Below are 19,221 nucleotides of genomic sequence, written 5' to 3'. Positions count from 1 at the left end.
AAAGTAGAGAAGAGTGGAAGATCTGGCGTCAGGGTCAGTCCCTTGGTCACTCAGGGCTGACGTGAATCACCGTGTTTATACTGTGGAAAAGATTTTTAATTAGCCCCTTATTTTCACTGCATCTGCAAGTGGCATTTCCAGATATAAAAACTCTTTTGCAACTTTTATCAGAATAAAATAATTTATATTCTCTTGACAGGAAACAGTTCTTTGTGATTGTCAGACAGACTGTCGGTGGATAAATCGGAATAATCCGTTCGTAGTAATAAGCATTCAACACTATGTCCAAAGAGAATAAAATAGATAAAATGAATGACTTGCAATGATGCCTTTTTTCTTTCTTTCTTTTTTTTTTTTTTTTTGGTAACACCCCCTCTCCGCCTGCTAACCCCCCCCCCCCCCGAAAAAGAAGATGATTAATAGCAAGTAACTGTGGACACCGACTGAATGAAAAAAAGTACAATCAAGAAGGCAAATTAACAGTCATATTTACTGCAAGGTTTAGACTCAGTGTAATAAAATGCTCTTTTTGGAATAGATGTAAATGTATTTTTTTTTTTTTTATAATTTATTGTAACTCCAAACAAAAATAATTTCTACAAAAAATATTCAAATAATGTCATATAATATCGATACGTGGTTCATATCTTTTCTCTCTCTTTTAGACTTCTGATTAGTTAAATTCTTCTTCCTGAATACTGTGTGAAGATTAAATCTCGCTAAGTGTGGCAACAATCACTCATTCCTATAACAACCATAATAGTGACTAATGTATTATAATTCATAACCCCCTGGATATTATATAATATGTATAATCTCAGCAACTGCTAGTGGGCACATTAGATACAATGACTGAAGATATATATATTTTTTTTTTAGAAAAAAAAATTGCAGCAGGAATAGAATAAATGTAAAATCAAGTCTCAGATTAAGAGAAAAAAATGAAACCTGGTTAATATACTACGTAGGCCTCAGCAATAGGATCAAACAAGCGCCTCTCCGCTCGACCCTTGTCAACATGCCTTGTCCTCACTCTGAGCCCGACCGCACGCCCTCGACGTCAGTTGCAAGTGAGATCCGCAAGTCAACCGAGAAAGAGAAGAAATTTAAAAAAAGAAAAGAAAAGTCTTGTGATAACAACAGCCATTCCCTTTGATGTGAAACAGTGGTGATTAAGTTTTTGTCTATGCTTTTTGGTTTGATGCACATTGCTCCAGCTTAGGAATAAAGGGAACAGTGGTTGGTATGATTTTTCTTCCCCCCCCTGCATCTTTTTTCTGTGAGGTTGCTCATATTTATTCTCTGTTTGTCCTTCGCACACCTGAGTGTACACCCAGTGCCATTACAGTCCTGTGAAGTGCGCATGTGTGTTTGAAACGGGAACGGGAGTCGAGTAGTGATCGGTGAGCGTGTGCGCTTTTAAGAGTGCTGCAGTGTTGGGTCCATTACAGGGACGACCCCTTCCCATTTTGGGTCACCCGTCGCCTCACAAATACGCTCATATACACATGTTTTAGGTGTGAGGCAGGGGGGTGGGCGGAGTTGGGGGGTGAGGAGGATTTTCGTGGCTCAATGGGGCGTTAATGTGGCCAGCAGGTAGGTTAGCAGAGTGCCGAGCAGCAGGGTGGCCGTGGAAGGGTGCGGCAAAGAAGCGCCGCTGCAGTCCTTGCCCGCCTCACAGCGCGAATGTTGGCACAGTACCCCCTTGAACTCTGGAGGACAGATGCACTTCAGGTTCTGGTAGCACGTTCCTCCGTTCTGGCACAGGAGCATTTCCTCGTCACAAACGTTAGCTGCAGAAAAGAAAAGAAAGGTGAGAATAGAAAGTGCAGCATAGGGAGGAAGTGGCGTAGAGGATGGAGGGTGAAGGATTTGCAGAGGTAAGGTGAACGGGAGAGACGAGTTGTGAATAAAGAGCATGCGGGGAAGTGACAGAATGACAGGCGGTAAAAGGATAGTGGGGGAGTAAAGAGCACAAAGACGAAGGAAAGATGTATGGCAAAGAGGGAGACAGGTGGGGGATGATAGAAGGGGCAATGTTAGACAAAACATGATAAGAAACAGAAATGGGGAGGAGGAGAGGAATCCAGGGCAGAAAGAACAAAGTAGAAAAGAAAGAGCAGGAAGGAAAGAGCCGAGATAAATTCTCCAGTCTTTGCCTCGGGGACTACAACAGGTAACACCTGTCTTTTTTTTTTCTTTCGTTATTGCAGCCCTTTTCTTTGACTGTTTTTCTTGAGCATGCACTTTTTCAGGGTGAGGTCAGAATCACTGTATCAAATCCAGCAGAAAATACACAACATGTGTTTTATTTGTTCAGGAGTCTTTTGGAAGAATGAGCATCGTCGGGAACCATAGGTACTTGGGTAACTGTACCACATAACATACTTGACCTAAAAATGTTCTGAGGGGAAACGGGATCCAGCTTCCGTGACAAGAAGTAATTACATGTGCTAACATTTTTTTACTACACCAAAGATAATTGGTTCTGTTGCCTGGGAGTATCTGGAGTAAGATGTCACGGCTAAAACAAACTGCACGGCCTTTTAGTGCAGCATGTTCCATATTGTAATAAAAAACTCACAGACAGATGCATTTGTTTTTGTGTGTGTGTGTGTGGGTAGTTGGGTCTACTTGAGACTGAGACCAATGGCTTGATGGTAGATGGCATAAGGAAGGCGTTTCCCCATAATAGGGTTAAGGTGCGACAGGGTCATCAATTAAATAAGAGGCTGATGTCACTAATGAGCTACGTGATCTATTCCTCTGTGAGAACGGACAACATCCAGAGCTGCACAAGCTAAATGGATGGTGCACTTGCAAAGGCCCTGGAAAGACTGCAACGTTTCCTCAACTCGAAATTTTTTTAAACCACCAAAAGTCAGTATCCCCATACTCACGGTAACAGCCTTGCTTCCAGTAGTATCCTGGCAGACAGTCGTCACATTTGGCCCCCGTGGCCCCGTCTTTACACTGACAGAAACCTGTGCCGTTACACCGGTCATGAACAGAGCCCATCTGGTTGCAGTTACACTCTGGAAGAAGAGAAGGGTGGAGAAGAAGAACAGAACGAGTCAGTTATAAATGCTTGTCTCATTTCATTTTTTTTCTGCTTTTTGGGTGGGGGCGGGGTTAATCTAGACTTGAAATGAGTTTGGCTCAAAATCTACACATTTGTATTCAGACCACTGAGTTGTGTTTGATGTTCAACATCTTCAGAGCTCTGGTTCTGTGCATGTGAGGTGAAGTTTCTCTAAAGGCGTCCAAGCGTTGAAGACATTCAGGGCTGAATTTGAGGCAATTTTTCAGCCAGAAATATATTAGTGTTTAGCCTGCAGTGTATCACCTTGTTGAACATTCAGTGTAGTTTTTTCTTTACTTTCTTTTTTCATGCAAAACTCCATGATTATGTGATCAATGTAGTCCTGTCTGGGCTACCAAACTGTTATGATTTCAAAGGCATCTCACAGGTAACATTTATTCTAAAACAGCAGAGCACAAATTGAATTTGGAGACAAATTTTCTGATTTGTCTCCAAATTCAATGCATATGCTAACATGCACAGTATATAATTATGAGTATAGAAGGAAAAAACAGAGTTTGTACGATTCTAATGAGACTAAATGTCAACATTTGGTACAGCCGCCTTTACTCTCTAAATAGCCTGAGCTCTCTCTACTTTCTTAGTAGTAGTCTTCAGGAATAGTTCTCCAGGCTTCTTGAAGGACATTCAAAGCTCTCCTTTGGATGTTCGCTGTACTTTTTTTGTGTTCATAATTCCAGCAATTTTGACAAGACCCTCAACATCACTGGCTGAAAAGCAGCCTGAAACCAGGACAGGTCCTCCACTGTGTTTCGCAGGTTGCTGTAGACACTCACTGTTACACCTCTCTTCTCTCCTCTCAATGGTTCTTGTGTAATTACACATGCCTCAGCTTTTTCTCCCTGTTTCTCTTCCTTAAGAATGGCTTCTTAAAAACTTCCACTGAGACCATTTCTGATGAGGCTTCATTGAACAGTAGATGGATGAACTGAGGGGCCAGATGTAGCTCTCAGGTCCTGCGTCAGGTCTTTACTGGATCCCCACCCCCCCACTTGTTAGAGACAAGATTTTCAGATATTGTTCATCTGTTATAGATCGTTTTTTTAGGCCTGGCACTTCTACTTCTAGCCTCCACTTGTCCAGTTTCCTCAATTCTTTTTAAAGACACACTGCATACCATGCTGAAAAATGCCAAGTGTTCATCTATTTGCATATTTTAAAAAAAATTATTTTTGGCATTATTTGTAGATTTAACTAAAGTAATGGGAGCAAATGATGGGGTTTTGTGACGGGCTGCTAGTAACAAAGTGCCTAAACATACAATTTAAAATGGTTTCTTTTGGTTCTTTGCTAACTTTTGTGTGTAGACACTACACTGGTTCTTCCCTTGAATTAGGTAACTTTTTAAATGCTCGAATGGGTGAGAAAACCTGGAGAACTAGTGCTGAAGACACCTTTAAGAAATACAAGAATGTCTGGCTCCTTGAAAGCAAAATATCAAGAACTGAAGGATGGCACAAGACCCTTGCAGGTAAGCATTTTTCAACAACTTTAGAAGCCTTCTTAAAGTGTGAGTTTTTAACGCAGGGAGCATGGTAGTGTGGTGGTTAGCACCACTGCCTCATAGCTAAAAGGTCCTGGGTTCAAATCTACAGGCTGTGATCCAGCTTCCTCCCATAGTTCAAAGACATGCACATTAAGTTAACTGGTAATTGTAAATTGGCTATAGCTGTTGTGTCTCTCCCTCTGTGGGATAGACTGGCAATCTGTCCAGGGTATAGCCCACCTCTTGCCCTATGACAGCTGGGCTCCAGTCCAGTTATGACCCTGAATTAGATGAACCGAAGAAGATGGATGTATCCCAATGCCATTATCAGGTAGTTTTTAAATTGGGTTACAAACTGCCTGTGCTGGAGAAACAGCTGCAAAGTCACAAAAATACTCCATATACACAGTGTGCTGTGAAGTCTCCCCTGCCTGCTGTAGTTTGGTTAAAACACTCTCAGTTCATTTGTCTATTTAATGCATTTCACTTGAGCTGATGTGAGAGCTGTCAGTCAGTGCACAGGCGCCCTATATTAGTATGTATAGACTAAACATAATACTATTTTTTCTTAATAAATTGCTTTATTTCCACTAGTCATTAGGATTCCAAATCCATATATCCTTGAATAATATTGAGATCAGTGACAGCTGGCAGCAGATAAAAGGCTCACAAACTGCAGAGCTGCGTATTTAGGATACATTTGTCAGTGAGTTGATGATGAACTGATGATTCTATCATAATTTGATGTAAGTCAATAGCTTGTCTTTTGAGAAAACCCGAGATCGCCTTTAGTAATTTATTATAAAATTTAGCATTAAAAATTAATAGAAGTGGGAAAAAGTCTGAGATTAAGACAACCACAGCGCTGTGGTTGTCATTCCTGTGTTTGTGGGTCATGTGCATCAGTATTGGTTGACGTATGGGAGCTTTTATCTGTGAATGTGTGTGGGGAGACTGAGTGCAAACACATTTGTATTTTACAGTGTTTGGCTTCTTGCTCTAGAGATGCTAGTTTGAACTGATTTCTGTTGCCACACTTGGTGTGCCAGTGTGCTGGCAGATAAGCTAATGGGACCTTATTTGTGCTGACTCCAAGGCCTGGCCCTGTGTGTGCCCTGACCGCAGTGAGTTTACCCTCCAACCCCCTGCAGTTCACCTAGAGATGGATCCAAATCAACACCAGATTTTCCGCTCCACAGCTATGCAAACAGAGTGACCTCTTATCAGGACATGCCCTTAATGTGACTGACTTTAAAACAAACACACATTATCCTGCATATCACTGCAAATAACAATACAAAACAATTCTTTTTTTACAGTACAGTTATAAAATAATCCCACAGTTTCTGTTCTTCATTGTTTTGGCTTTGCATGGTAGAACAGAAGACATGATATGAGTTTAAAGAGTTGGCTTCTAGCTCAAAGGATGCCTGAGGGTGTTCGCATTAGTACTGGCTGAACAGTGTCTGACTTCTTTTATTCAAACTGTAGTCCGCCAAGCTTTAAGATAGTAGCGAAAAAGCCCTTAGAAACTCACAAAGCTTTGATTTCCAAGCAATAAAAACTTCTTGAGTGGCCACATCAGTCACCTGTGTATACTGTTCCACTTACTTAAGACCGCGCTGAAAGGCAAGAAAGCCCTGAAACAAGCAGAGATTTCATCACAAGTAGTCGTATCATCCTTTGCTTTGTTTGTTCCTATCAATTAGAGTGGCTTTAAGATTTTGTTAGAACTGTATGTTCCCTGCAGTTTGAGAATAAGTGTCTAAAACAAGGCTATTTCTTCACTTTTTCTCTGATATGGATGTAAACGCACACGGCTTGAATCTGACAGCACTATAATCCCGTAATTATCGTGTCCTATCTAAATTCAAAGCAAACATAGGCAAATATGTTTTATAAAAGTGCCGCTGAAAAAACATTTGCATTAAACATTACGCATTAAAATTTCACTGCTACACCACCAAGTGTTGGTAACTTTGTTTTTAACTTAAGATGCATCATCTTGTTGTTTGAAAATTTAAACGCGCCTAATGGATCTTCTTACCTGTTTCACTGTCAGTCTCACACACACACACACACACACACACACACACACACACACACACCCACTGCTGTCGTACCGATGCGCCCCCCCCCCCCTCCACATATTCTCCCCGTTTCCCAGCAGACTCACCGATGCAGACGCTCTCATCATCCAGTTCGGCAGAGGCGTTGCGGTAGAATCCCAGTCTGCAGTGTTGGCAGTTCTGGCCCCTGGTGTTGTGCTTGCAGCTGACGCATGTGACGATGTTCAGGTAGTCGATGTAGCTGCAGCGATTGGAGTGGCCGTAGCACTCGCAGTCTGAAAGAAAAAGTGGTGGATTTCAAATTTCTTCTCAGGTGTAGGAAAAAAAAAGATTCATGAATGAAATGGGATAGAGGGTGGGGGGTGTTGCAGTCTTGGAGGTGTTTTTGGGTGACACAAGGAAATGATAAATGAGCTGAGCTTATATAAAATGTCTGAAAGTTTTACTTTTAGATGTCAGTGGAGAAACAAATGATGCCGTGTGTGTTTTATGGCTTTCCTTTCTCACTCTATATTGGTTCAATAAAGACAGACCACTCCCTCTCCATTACTACACTCACAGGTTTGCTGAGTCTGCTTCACTGCGCTGCACTGATTACTGATGGGAATTGCACTATCCTGGCTATGGGTGTGTGTGTGAGTGTGCACGTGTTTGTGGCTATGTGTGCAGCTGTGTGAATACAAGCATGGTAATTGTCTCTGGGAATTTAATTGTGTTACAGAATGAGCAGATTATAAGCTGTAGAATAGTAACTAAGGGAATTAGTTTGAGGTGAGTGGTACAGTGAGTGTTTGGAGACTGCGCTTGACAATATGAAAATGGTCTGACCCTGGTTAGGCTGATGGAAAACTGGCCTTTGTTCACGCCTCGGCAACGAGTCAATCTGAATAACTATTGGAGCATGTGTGAAACTTTGTTTCTTTATTTTTAAAATGTGATGATTTTTTTTTAATTTTAACGCAGCGATGTGTAAATTCCCACCAAGGTCAGGTTTGCCCCATGTTGCATCAGGTCTTCTATCAACAAAACTCAGTTTAGGAACTCGGTGGATCAAAATGTTGACGATGCAAATTGATACCGAATTCAGCTGCTCAGCAGTTCAGGGCTTCCTTTATAACATGCATATTATTATTATTATTTTTTTGTTTTAATGAGTGAAGGGTTTGGACTGAAGACAGGCCAGTTTAGCACCTGAACTTTTCAAAGCCATATTGTTGGAGTATATAAAAGCTTTAGTTTGCCGCTGTCTTGTGCCTCAGTCACACACTTTCTTTCTGGACAAGTTCAACCTCATTTTGATTACTTTGGTTGCTAGCATCTTGCTACAGTCACCCACTGTTTGAATGTAAGATGCCGACTGGTCCCAAGCAGTAGCGGTTTTTGATATGGGCGACACGGGCGGTTGCCCGGGGCGGCATCACGGGCATCGGCAAAAAAAATAAAAATAAAGAATTGCTCGTACTCATGCTGCCCCGACATCAACCAGCGCATATTGGGAATGGCATAAGCACCGATCGGTTTTCTATCGCCCATTTGCTGGGAGTAAGGGTGCCCTTTGTTTGCGAGGTGCGCCTGCTGCTTGCGGCGCTGGCAGGAGAGGATTCTCTGGCTAGCTGGAGCAGCATCTAATAACCAACAATATTATGATACAGACTCATAATTTGCACCGATGTTTTTTCAAAATTCTATACGCAAAAAGTGAGCGCGAGAGCCATCGGTGCACCTGCTTGCTGCTGAAGTCAAAGTAAACTTGATTGTCATCTCCGCTACATACAGTCCAGTATATATTGTTTTATCTTGTTGTTGTTTTAATATTGGGCTGTTTTTATTTTATGTTTTATGTGTTTTATTTATTTATTTTTGGTGTTTTCTGTTTTTCTATTGTTTTAACTTATTTTCTGTACAGCACTTTGTTCCTGTGCTGGGTATTTTAAGGTGCTTTATAGATAAAATTGGATTGGATTGGATATAGAGAGACGAGACGACGAGGCTGCAGTTACAGCAGTGCAAGTGAACAAACAATAAATATAAGAACAGTAAGAAAATAAATATACACTTTAGGAGGTAAAGGGATCAATAACAATTTAAAATTTATAATTTACAGTTTGATGATTTAAAGTCTCACACACAAGCCGTCGAAAGGGGAGGAGGGCAGCTGCTTCCAAATAGAGCACATTTCATTCATAATGCTGTAAATCCAAGCCCATTATGTATTCATGATTTGAATCCTGGGTTGTGTGAAATCCCAGAAATAAACCCTTGACAAAGCGAATCTGTGAACTAAGGTGTAGGTGTGTTAGGTTATGTTGTGGTGACCTCGGGTTGGGGGATGGGTGTTCATACTGGAATGCAAAATGAAAACCAATGGAAGATGGACAAGAAAAGTTCAAAGCCATCAGGTCCTCGGTTTAGAAAAAATAGAAAAGAAGAGGAGGAGAAATGAGCAAAAGATACAGGTAAGCAGATGTGTCACTGGATAATGGCAGGTCATCCTGAAACAATCAGAATCAGAATACTTTATTAATCCCTAAGGAAATAACGTGGGTTACAGTTGCTCCAAAAAGAAATGGTAAAAATAGTAACAGTAACAGACTAAACTCCAAACAATATATTATGTTACAGATTTTAATATTAATTTGTCAGTGTCAATTGTTGATTTGTCCTGTTCTCATTGTATGACGAATTATGGCTGTTTGCATACTATGCATATTCTCTCTCTCTTCATATGTGTGTGTGTTTGTGTTTCTCTGGTGAATTTCGACAACAGTCTTATGTTAATGTACAATCCTTAATATGCTTTATGTGTGTGTGTGTGTGTGTGTGTGAGGGGGGGGCAGAGGGAGTGTTAGCCCGGGGCGCCAAACAGGCTGGTCCCAAGCACACTCGGGCAGGAGCAAAACTTAATAATGTGCAAGTGAGTAATTGTTGAGTGTTTGCAGAGGAGTTGCAAGGTTTTCAGTGCAGCACCATGTAGCTCTTTGCAACCAGTTTTACTTTGCAACAACAGTCCCACAACCACTTGCTAACTACTCGTTAGCAAGTGGTTGTGGGGAACTACTCGTTACCGTACTTTCGCTGTTACCCAGTAAAGGACTTGAAACATACTGTCACTGTAATTACCAGGTAACTACTGAGGACACATATAAGACCTTTCTTTTAGTGTTTATGTACGAGCACAAGACAAAAAGACAAAGCAAAGATGAAAACTGGCACAAAGAGACCTTAAAATGATTGCCATGGTGATTCTACTGTAGAAATGGAGGCAATAACGCTAAAAGCCTGACTGCTCATCACTGTCTTTGTTGCTTGTTAAAGTTCAGGGTCTGGCTGCTGGGCTCGGGTCAAAATGCACTCAACTTTAACATCAATCTGAGTTTTTTGCCAGCTTTGCATTAGGACCCTGTCTGATACTTCTCAGCATATTCCATCTGTTTCTATCCTGCATGCAGTTTGCACTTCAGCAGTAATTATAAAAGTAATGCTGATCTCTCCAATGCTCAAAAGTTGCACACCTCAATGCCAAATTTCCTGCATGTGAACAAAAATTGGGAACAAAACACAAGTTTGTTTGTGCTTTTTTTTTTGTCTTTCCATGTTCCCGGCGTGCAGATAACTTAAGAACCTTTACAACCTGAGTAACAACATAATGTACAACAATCACTGAATTATGTACAGTAACTTGTTACATTACTGCATTACCCAACACTGTAGTAATCAGGTAGTTGACAACTTCTTTCTTTATTTAAATAATCAGGACCTTGCAAAATGTGTGGCTGGCAACAAAGCTTTTATGTTGTTCAGCAATAACTGTGTCCTCACAGGTGTGCAAGTTACCTACCTGCACTACCAGCAGAAAGGTGCTGTCTACAGATTTCAGATCTCTTAATTAAACTTCGAGTTAAGTTTTTTTGTTTTGAATTTGTGTAATTTTTCTAATTGTTCTTCTTAAAAAAATCATATGTTTATATCAATGTGGACACCAGGACAAGCTGTGCATAAATGTGCAGATGCCGTTTCCTCCTTCATTATTCTATATTGTAAATATAAATCAATATAACAAAAAATGTTGTGAGTATTTTTGGTCCTACACTGCAGCCCAGCTTCCTCCTCTTTTCACTGTTGGTTTTTCCATTCACACTGTTTTAAATTCCCTTTTATAAAGTGCTGCGTAATCAGAGATCTTAATTAAAATTTCTCTTTGTAATTCATGAATTATTCGAGCGGATTTGATTTCAGGTTTTTACTCCCTTTGCTTGTACACTTGATAAGTTAAGACTTGTTACAAGTTTTGCACCCTAAAACCAAAACGAAGAAAAAAAGTGATAATGTGGAGAATGGTTTAAGATCTCTGGATAATTTTTCCACAGAGAGAGAAAAAAAAAAAGCCGGTTATAACCTAGTGTAGGATCTGTGTTGTGCAGAAGGGTGTAAGAGAGGAGAGGTTGCTCGACAGTCTCTTTACGATTATCTTGGCTGAGACTCGTACCTAATTAAGGTTTTATTAAGCTTCAGAAGTTGGCAGCAGTGGTGTGCTGCAAGGCATCACTGTCCTCTAAAGAGGCGTTTACCAGGCATGTTTATGCAAATACACATTTAAATGCACATTAAAAAGTCGGAGTTTAGCTGTTTAATCAGCCGTCACATTATTATTTTATTATTGTTTGGTTGATGATGCCAGCTGAAATATTAATGAGCTGGTTTAAAGGAAGCCAGCGAGAGGAGCACAGTAAAGTGCCTCTCTCAGCACTGAGGGAACCATGCTAGCAGTGGGAGGAAGAACTGCCTAATTAAATATAAATGGCCAATTACTCCACAGACTAGAGAGGCAATGAGACAAATGAACGTTATGAGTCAAGATGCTGCTTTATAGGTATTTATCAATTGTGAACCGTTAACATTAAACGACAGTTATATTGCAAGACTGAGAGGAAACAACCTGCATCAGAGAAGCTTCAAAATTGGTGGAATAATGGTGCATTTAAATCCAAATTCTTACCTTGATCATGCACATAAACACAACCACGAAGGAGATGCATAGAGAAAGAATGAGTGAAATGAAAAAAAAAAAAGCCCAGACAAAATACAAAGGAGGGAATTCTTCCACAGGTTTTCTACTTGAAAAGCATCATCAACAGTTTAGTGAAATGACAAAGAAACACTTTACAATTCACTGACCCAAAATCCACAGGATTTAATTAAGCTCAGATTTTCTGTCTTGTTCTTCAGACCTTGTGTTTGTGTTGGTCTCTTACCTTTGAAATCATCGTATATGATCCCAAACAACTGTTTGGCCTGAGGCTCTCCTGAGATCAAAAGTTTCAGCAGCCCTTGAGGGATGAAGCAATCTCTCTTCAAAAGTCAGCTCCAGATCATTCACTGTGCTATAGCCATCTACAGCACCATAGCTTCACACAGCAGGAGCTAGTATACCCTAAAGGTCAGTGTCAGTACTATAGAGGTGCTTATTGGAGGAGGTGGCAGGGATTCCCACTAGATCCTACCTTAAAAAAGGGGATTGCTTTGTTCTATAAAGCTGACAAAATCTTTAACTAGTGCAGTGTTTCTTCACTGGTCAGACCGCAGATTTTACAAGCATTTATATGCAGTAAAGAAAGTACAGGTATGCCACACTTGGCTTCAGCTTGGTATAGCTGACTTTTACATGTAATTTTGTTGCATAAGTACAATGCAAAATGTAAAATCTTGTGGAATTGGTCCAACATAAATGCAATTGACTGGATACACTGACTGGATATATTCAGTATATATCAAGCATATTTCCTTATTGTTTAATAACTTGAAATTAAAAAAAACTTTCATTTTAGGTAATCATCTTTTAGTTCTTTTTTTAAAAGCATATTTTTAGCTTTTAAGATTAATATCTGGTCCTGAAACACTGCCAATTAATTATAAACAAATGTGCACAAAAGTTACACAATAAATGATCATATTCAAATTCGCATTATACCAGAGGCTAAAGACAAGCCACTAATCCCACCACAGTGCTGCAGTGAGACTGTGGTGAGACTTTGGTGGTCCAAAGTAAAGAAAGGACAAGGGCGATTTCATACACATTAATATAGAAATTTTAACAGATAACTGGGTAAACTTATGGTAAATATTGTATTAACAAATTTAAAGCTATGCAGAAAATTGGTGACAACCCTGTTTCAGTTACTAGAGGCAGAGAATAAAATCCACAACATTGCGACATATTTAGCAAATCTTGTGTCCAGACAGGGACCGAATGAAACATTGCACATAATTTTATTTTCATATGTAGATAATGAAATCTGTTAGGGAGCTCAAATGAATAAAGTCATTACATTTCACGGGGTATCTTCCATGCTGGCTTTTTATAACGTTTTTATAAATTCAGGACATTGTGCCCTGTTAATCTCATCACGATAAATTTGTCTGACCAGAGATGAATCACTGAGTGATTATTTCACATTTAAAATCCCACCTCGCCTTTTCCCTTTTTGCTTCTCCTCTTCTCTGTCTTCATCCTCCTCACGACCGACTACTTCCCATTCTGCTTTTTCAATGCCATGGTGTGCTACAAATGAGCAACAACTCAGAAATCAATCTATATTGATGCTGCACAGATTATCTCAGGTTTTTGTAAAGAAACAGAGAGACTACAAAAATCAAAAAAAGATTTGTGGAAAAAGCCTTTGCTAATGCAGATTCCATTCATGCATTCTAATGTAATACGATATGTGTTCTTTCTGCATTATAATGTGTTGATCAGACAGAACACGACGGTGTTTAAAATGTGGGAAAAACACAGAAACAGCACTTTCTTTTTTTCAGGAGCATCTTCAGTGTGAAATTCATCTTCCTTTTCTACTCTGCCCATTTATTTCTGTGCCATCCTTTATGCTATTTGCTTTTTCTGTCCAGCCCTTCTGCATCATTCATTGTCTTAGATAAAAAAAAAAGATTAAAAAATGGCTCTGCTTTTGCTAACAGACTTAAATTTAGCCTTATGGTTCATGTTGACAGACAGGCCATCATGTAGCTGAAGACATATATTTAGTTATTTTTTCCAGTTTTCATTTTTCACCTTAGGCTGCCAAGGTTAAGTGATGGTGAAAGTTTCTTCTACTGCCTGCATCACAAGTAATATACTCTTTCTAGCTTGTGTAACTCAAGTGAACGTCAAAAGGGCTACATATTAACAAAATGTCTTTTCAAATTTTATTTCGCTATGCTCATTCTCTTGACCGTGGTAAAATTAAATTTTTGTTTTTGACCATGAGTCTCGCATACATGTCCCTCAAATTTATGGGAGAGTGAATGACACATCAAGAAAAAATGAGCTACATTTCATGATGAAATTCCTAGCACAACATATAGCATAGATAGCTTTCCTTTCGGCTGTTGTTCATGTGAGGCTGGAGGCTTTGTGGTCACAAGTCTCATGTACATGTTTACTGTTCACAAAATGTAAAGGAACACTTTTTAACCAGAGTGTAGACTCAGCTAAGTAAACTTCTGGGATATTGATCTGGTGAGTTAAGTAGCAGAGGGGGTTGTTAATCAGCTTCAGCTGTTTTGGTTATAATAAAATTAACAACAAGTTCACTAGAGGGGAAACCCAGAGACAACCCAGCAACACAGAAATGGTTTACAGGTGGAGATATTGACATATTTTCCCTCCTTATCTTTTCTGTCTGTTTTCTCATTAGTTTTGCATTTGACTAGGTCAGTGTCACTACTGGTAGCATGAGGCGATAACTGGACCCTACAGAAGTTGCACAGGTAGCTGTTTGCTGTCTCCCAGCACAGTCTGAGGAGCATTCAGGAGATTCCTTGAAGGGGGGGGGCATGACTCTAGCAGATAAGGGCCTAGCTATAAGGCCCTTAAACCATCAGTAAGACTAGTATCTACGCCTTTATGCAATGACTACCAGGATGAGCATTGCCGGTGCCCTACAATATGACCCCCAGCAGGCCTTGGTGAAGATGTCAGAAACAGACGTCATGGGTGTCCGACATCATCTAGTGGACCCTGTTCTCACGGGCACAGTGGAGTCTGACAGGGATTTGCCACAGAATTGCAGATTTGGCAATTCCACCGCTAGCGCCCCGTCCCTTTTACGGATAAGAGTAGGTTCACCCTGAGCACATGTGGAAAAACATGAAATGGTCTGGAGAAGCTGTGGAGAACGTTATACTCTGTAACATTGTTCAGCATGAGCGATTTGGGGAGGGATATCCATGGAGTGACGCACAGACCTATACAGGACGGGCAATGGCACTCTGACTGCCAATCCTTCTCAGAGCCTACACTATCGCAGTGGGTCCTGGATTCCTCCTGGTGCACAACAATGCCCGACATAGAATGCAGACAGTTCCTAGAGGAGGAAGGAATTGATACCACTGACTGACTCCCACGTTCACCTGATCTAAATCCAATAGAACATCTCTGGGACATTATGTTATGCATCTGACGTCAGGGTGTCTTTGAATTCAGCCCAGTCCAGTCCATATCAGTATAGATATCCAGAATGATTTTTTTCCCATTGACGTCTCACATGTTTTCAGTGTTCCCTTAACTTTTTGTGCAGTGCACGTCACACATGTGGTTGACAGTCATATCAAAACCAAAAAAGGGATAAGAAAATAGCTCTTTCCTCAACTAACAAAAATACTAATTGAACAATGTCGATCTCTGTTCCTTTACTTGGTCCTACTGCAGTTTCTGTCATCTCAGTTAATATGATGCTGCCATTAGTTTGAATTTTGATACATTTCTTCTGTTTAAAGTTGCCCAATTTTTAATACTTGTCAAGTGATATTGTTAACTTGTAAGAAAAGTTTTCTGCTGTATGTTTTATTATATAACTAACAAACTGACCACCATCAAATACCTTTTCCTTCTCTATGACTTTCTTCCCCCATGCCCGAGGTTGTTAATGTCATGTGCCCATGATTCTCATGAACATGTCCGGCAGACTTGTGGTGGTCTGAAACAGCCGTTGTCACTTTTAATAACTAAAACTTGGAAACATTAAAGTTTATCCATTGCATATTTCACTCACTAGCTACCCAAACACATCTACCACTATATCTAAATTATATACCTTGCCTGGGTGTATGCTCCTCGCCATGCTCAGATGAGGTTCTGTGGCCATGTGTGTGTCCCTCAGAGCTGTGCGAGACTGGCAAAATAATTGTTATCAACATTAGATGCAAACATTTCTACAATTTCCAATATGCAGTAGCAGATTAGCTAAGGTTTCTTTATAGAGAAAGACTGTTAGTACAGGTGTACTACACAAGGAACTATAACTGCAGTAAAACAATCCCAGTCACAGATACCTCTTCTTTCTGTATGCCTCTCTTCCTCCCTTCCATGTCCATGTGTTGTTATGTGGCCATGGGCCTCATGCACATGTCCATGAGACTCGTGGTGGTCTGAAACAGCAGTTGTTATTAACGCAAACAGTTTAACAACTAAAGCTTGGGAACATTCGTCTCACATCTGAGACCCCATTTCTCTCTTTTGACATAAAAAAAAATGTAATTAAAGTATATCTACTGCGTATTTCCATCACATGGGTGATCACTACCACTACCCCTATATCTAAAAAAGATATACCTTGTCTGTCTGTATGTTCCACCTCTCCATGCTCAGATGAAGCTTTGTGGCCATACATGTGTCCCCCAGAGTTGTGTGAGTCTGACAAAATAATTGCCATTGGTATTAGACAAAAACATTTCTGCTGTTTTCAGTATTCAGGTGGAATTTTCTTCTAAGGGTTGCTATGCTTTATTTATGGAGAAAGATCATCTGACAGTACAGGTGTACAATAATATACACTCACCAGCCACTTCATTAGTTACACCCATTGAGTTGTTTGTTAATAATGGAAATATCTGATCAGCCAATCACATGGTAGAAACTCTATGTATTTAAACACATAGACATGATCGAAATGACCTGCTGAAATTCAAACCAAGCGTCAGAATGTGAAAGAAAGGCAATTTAAGTGACAGTTATGTTTGTTGATGCCTGAGTATTTCAGAAACGGCTGGGATTTTGTCACACAATCATCTCTGGATTTTATGGAGAGAATCCAGGAGAATGGTTCCAAAGAAAGCCAAACTATCCAGAGAGCAACAGTTCTCTGGGCTAAAATACATTGTTGGTGAGATCAGAGGAGAATGGCCAGACTGCCCTGGGCTAATAGGAACAGCATTAACTCAAATAACCACTTGTTAAAACCAAGGAAAGCAGAAAAACTTTGAAAGCTTGAAACTGGTTGGCTTCAACAGTAGAAGACCACACAGCAATCAACCGTTGCAAGCTGAAAACAAGAAACTGAGGCTTGATTTTACAAGGGCCCACCAAAACTAGCCAACAGAAGTTTGGAAAAATGTTGCCTGGTCTGATGAGTCTTGATTTCTGCTGCAATGTTCACATGACAGAAACATGAAACCATGCATCCATCCTTCTTAACCAATGGTTCAGGCTGTTCAACCTAATGGTATAGTGGATATTTTCTTGGCACACCTAGGGTTCCAGCAGTTCCAAATGAGTACCATCCATGGACTTGACTATAGTGTACCTATCTTCTGATGGCTGCCTCCAGAAGGAAAACAGTGTCAAGAAGCTCAAATTATCTCTTTCTGGTTTGATAGATAGATATTTTTGGTTGTGACAACACTGCACTGAAATGGCTTCCAAGCTATCACGTCAATAAGAACTAACATCTCTTAGCACTTGGAAAAATTAATACAGTTCTGACAGCAAAATGGAGTTCAATCCAATACTTGCAATGTATACCTAACAAAGTGTCCAATGAGTGTACATTAAACTATTAAATACACTGCTAATCATACCTAATATATCAGATACCTTTTCTTTCTGTATGTCCCCTTTCCTCCCTTCCATGTCTATGTTCAGATGAGGTTGTTATTCTGTGGCCATGAGTTTCATGCACATGTCCCTCAGGCTTGTTGTGTCCATGTTCAGATGCTCTATGGCCATGAGCTTCTTCTACATGTCCCCCATGCTCATGTCCATCATGGTTATGATGTCCATGTTCAGTTGTTGGTTTGTGGCCAATAGCTTCTACTAAATGTCCCCCACGCACATGGCCCTCAGGCTTGTGATGTCCATGTTCAGTTGTAGGTTTGTGGTCATGAGCTTCTTCTACATGTCCAACATGCACATGTCTCTCAGGCTTGTGGTCTCCATGTTCAGATGCACTATGGCCATGAGCTTTTTCTACCTGTCCACCATGCACATGCCCCTCAGGCTTGTGATGTCCATGTTCAGATGCACTATGGCCATGAGCTTCTTCTACATGTCCAACATGCACATGCCCCTCAGGCTTGTGATGTCCATGTTCAGATGCACTATGGCCATGAGCTTCTTCTACATGTCCTCCATGCACATGCCCCTCAGGCTTGTGATGTCCATGTTCAGTTGTAGGTTTGTGGTCATGAGCTTCTTCTACATGTCCAACATGCACATGTCTCTCAGGCTTGTGGTCTCCATGTTCAGATGCACTATGGCCATGAGCTTCTTCTACATGTCCTCCATGCACATGCCCCTCAGGCTTGTGTTGTCCATGTTCAGATGCACTATGGCCATGAGCTTCTTCTACATGTCCCCCATGCACATGCCCCTCAGGCTTGTGATGTCCATTTTCAGATGCTCTATGGCCGTGAGCTTCTTCTACATGTCCCCCATGCACATGTCCCTCAGGCTTGTGATGCCCATGTTCAGATGCTCTATGGCCATGAGCTTCTTCTACATGTCCACCATGCACATGTCCCTCAGGCTTGTGATGTCCATGTTCAGATGCTCTATGGCCATGAGCTTCTTCTACATGTCCTCCATGCACATGTCCCTCAGGCTTGTGATGTCCATGTTCAGATGCACTATGGCCATGAGCTTCTTCTACATGTCCCCCATGCACATGTCCCTCAGGCTTGTGATGTCCATGTTCAGATGCAGATCTTTGTCCATGTGCTTCTTCTGCATGTCCACCATGCACATGTCCCTCAGGCTTGTGGTCTCCATGTTCAGATGCTCTATGGCTGTGAGCTTCTTCTACATGTCCACCATGCACATGTCCCTCAGGCTTGTGGTCTCCATGTTCAGATGCTCTATGGCCATGAGCTTCTTCTACATGTCCACCATGCACATGTCCCTCAGGCTTGTGGTCTCCATGTTCAGATGCTCTATGGCCATGAGCTTCTTCTACATGTCCTCCATGCACATGTCCCTCAGGCTTGTGATGTCCATGTTCAGATGCTCTATGGCCATGAGCTTCTTCTACATGTCCACCATGCACATGTCCCTCAGGCTTGTGATGTCCATGTTCAGATGCAGATCTTTGGCCATGTGCTTCTTCTGCAGGTCCACCATGCACATGTCCCTCAGGCTTGTGATGTCCATGTTCAGATGCTCTATGGCCATGAGCTTCTTCTGCATGTCCACCATGCACATATCCATCAGGGTTGTGGGAGGCTTAAACACCACAACAATTAATAGTAGCTGGGAATTTCAAGTCGGGGGAACAGTCTAGCCATTGTTTAGC

At 40.9% G+C, this 19,221-nt stretch overlaps 1 protein-coding gene across 9 annotated transcripts in view; it reads right to left on the bottom strand.

Annotated features, from left to right (window-relative positions):
- Positions 1-471: 471 nt before the first annotated feature.
- ntng2b (netrin g2b) overlaps positions 472-19,221 on the bottom strand; it is a 73,914-nt gene continuing 55,164 nt past the window's right edge. For 4 of the 9 annotated variants that reach the window (XM_086301170.1, XM_086301172.1, XM_086301175.1 and 1 more), the window contains 10 exons: positions 17,529-19,151; positions 16,269-16,349; positions 15,989-16,084; positions 15,751-15,828; positions 15,538-15,633; positions 13,125-13,217; positions 11,911-11,985; positions 6,766-6,933; positions 2,901-3,035; positions 472-1,793 (listed from right to left, as the gene is read on the bottom strand). In XM_086301170.1, coding sequence (XP_086157296.1) covers positions 1,570-1,793; positions 2,901-3,035; positions 6,766-6,933; positions 11,911-11,985; positions 13,125-13,217; positions 15,538-15,633; positions 15,751-15,828; positions 15,989-16,084; positions 16,269-16,349; positions 17,529-19,151 — 2,669 coding nt within the window. In that variant the 3' untranslated portion in view covers positions 472-1,569. The remainder of the gene's footprint in view (positions 1,794-2,900; positions 3,036-6,765; positions 6,934-11,910; positions 11,986-13,124; positions 13,218-15,537; positions 15,634-15,750; positions 15,829-15,988; positions 16,085-16,268; positions 16,350-17,528; positions 19,152-19,221) is intronic. The other 5 variants (XM_086301173.1, XM_086301174.1, XM_086301177.1 and 2 more) reach the window with 5 other exon arrangements.

The sequence above is a fragment of the Aulonocara sp. 'chitande type north' Nkhata Bay genome, linkage group LG7 (assembly GCF_057382095.1).
Source record: "Aulonocara sp. 'chitande type north' Nkhata Bay isolate Kocher_YH1m ecotype deep benthic linkage group LG7, A_spYH_male_GT1.1, whole genome shotgun sequence".
NCBI classification, from domain to species: Eukaryota; Metazoa; Chordata; class Actinopteri; order Cichliformes; family Cichlidae; genus Aulonocara; species Aulonocara sp. 'chitande type north' Nkhata Bay.
Note: the sequence above shows the minus strand (reverse complement) of the source record. Positions and strands in the feature narration are given on the sequence as shown.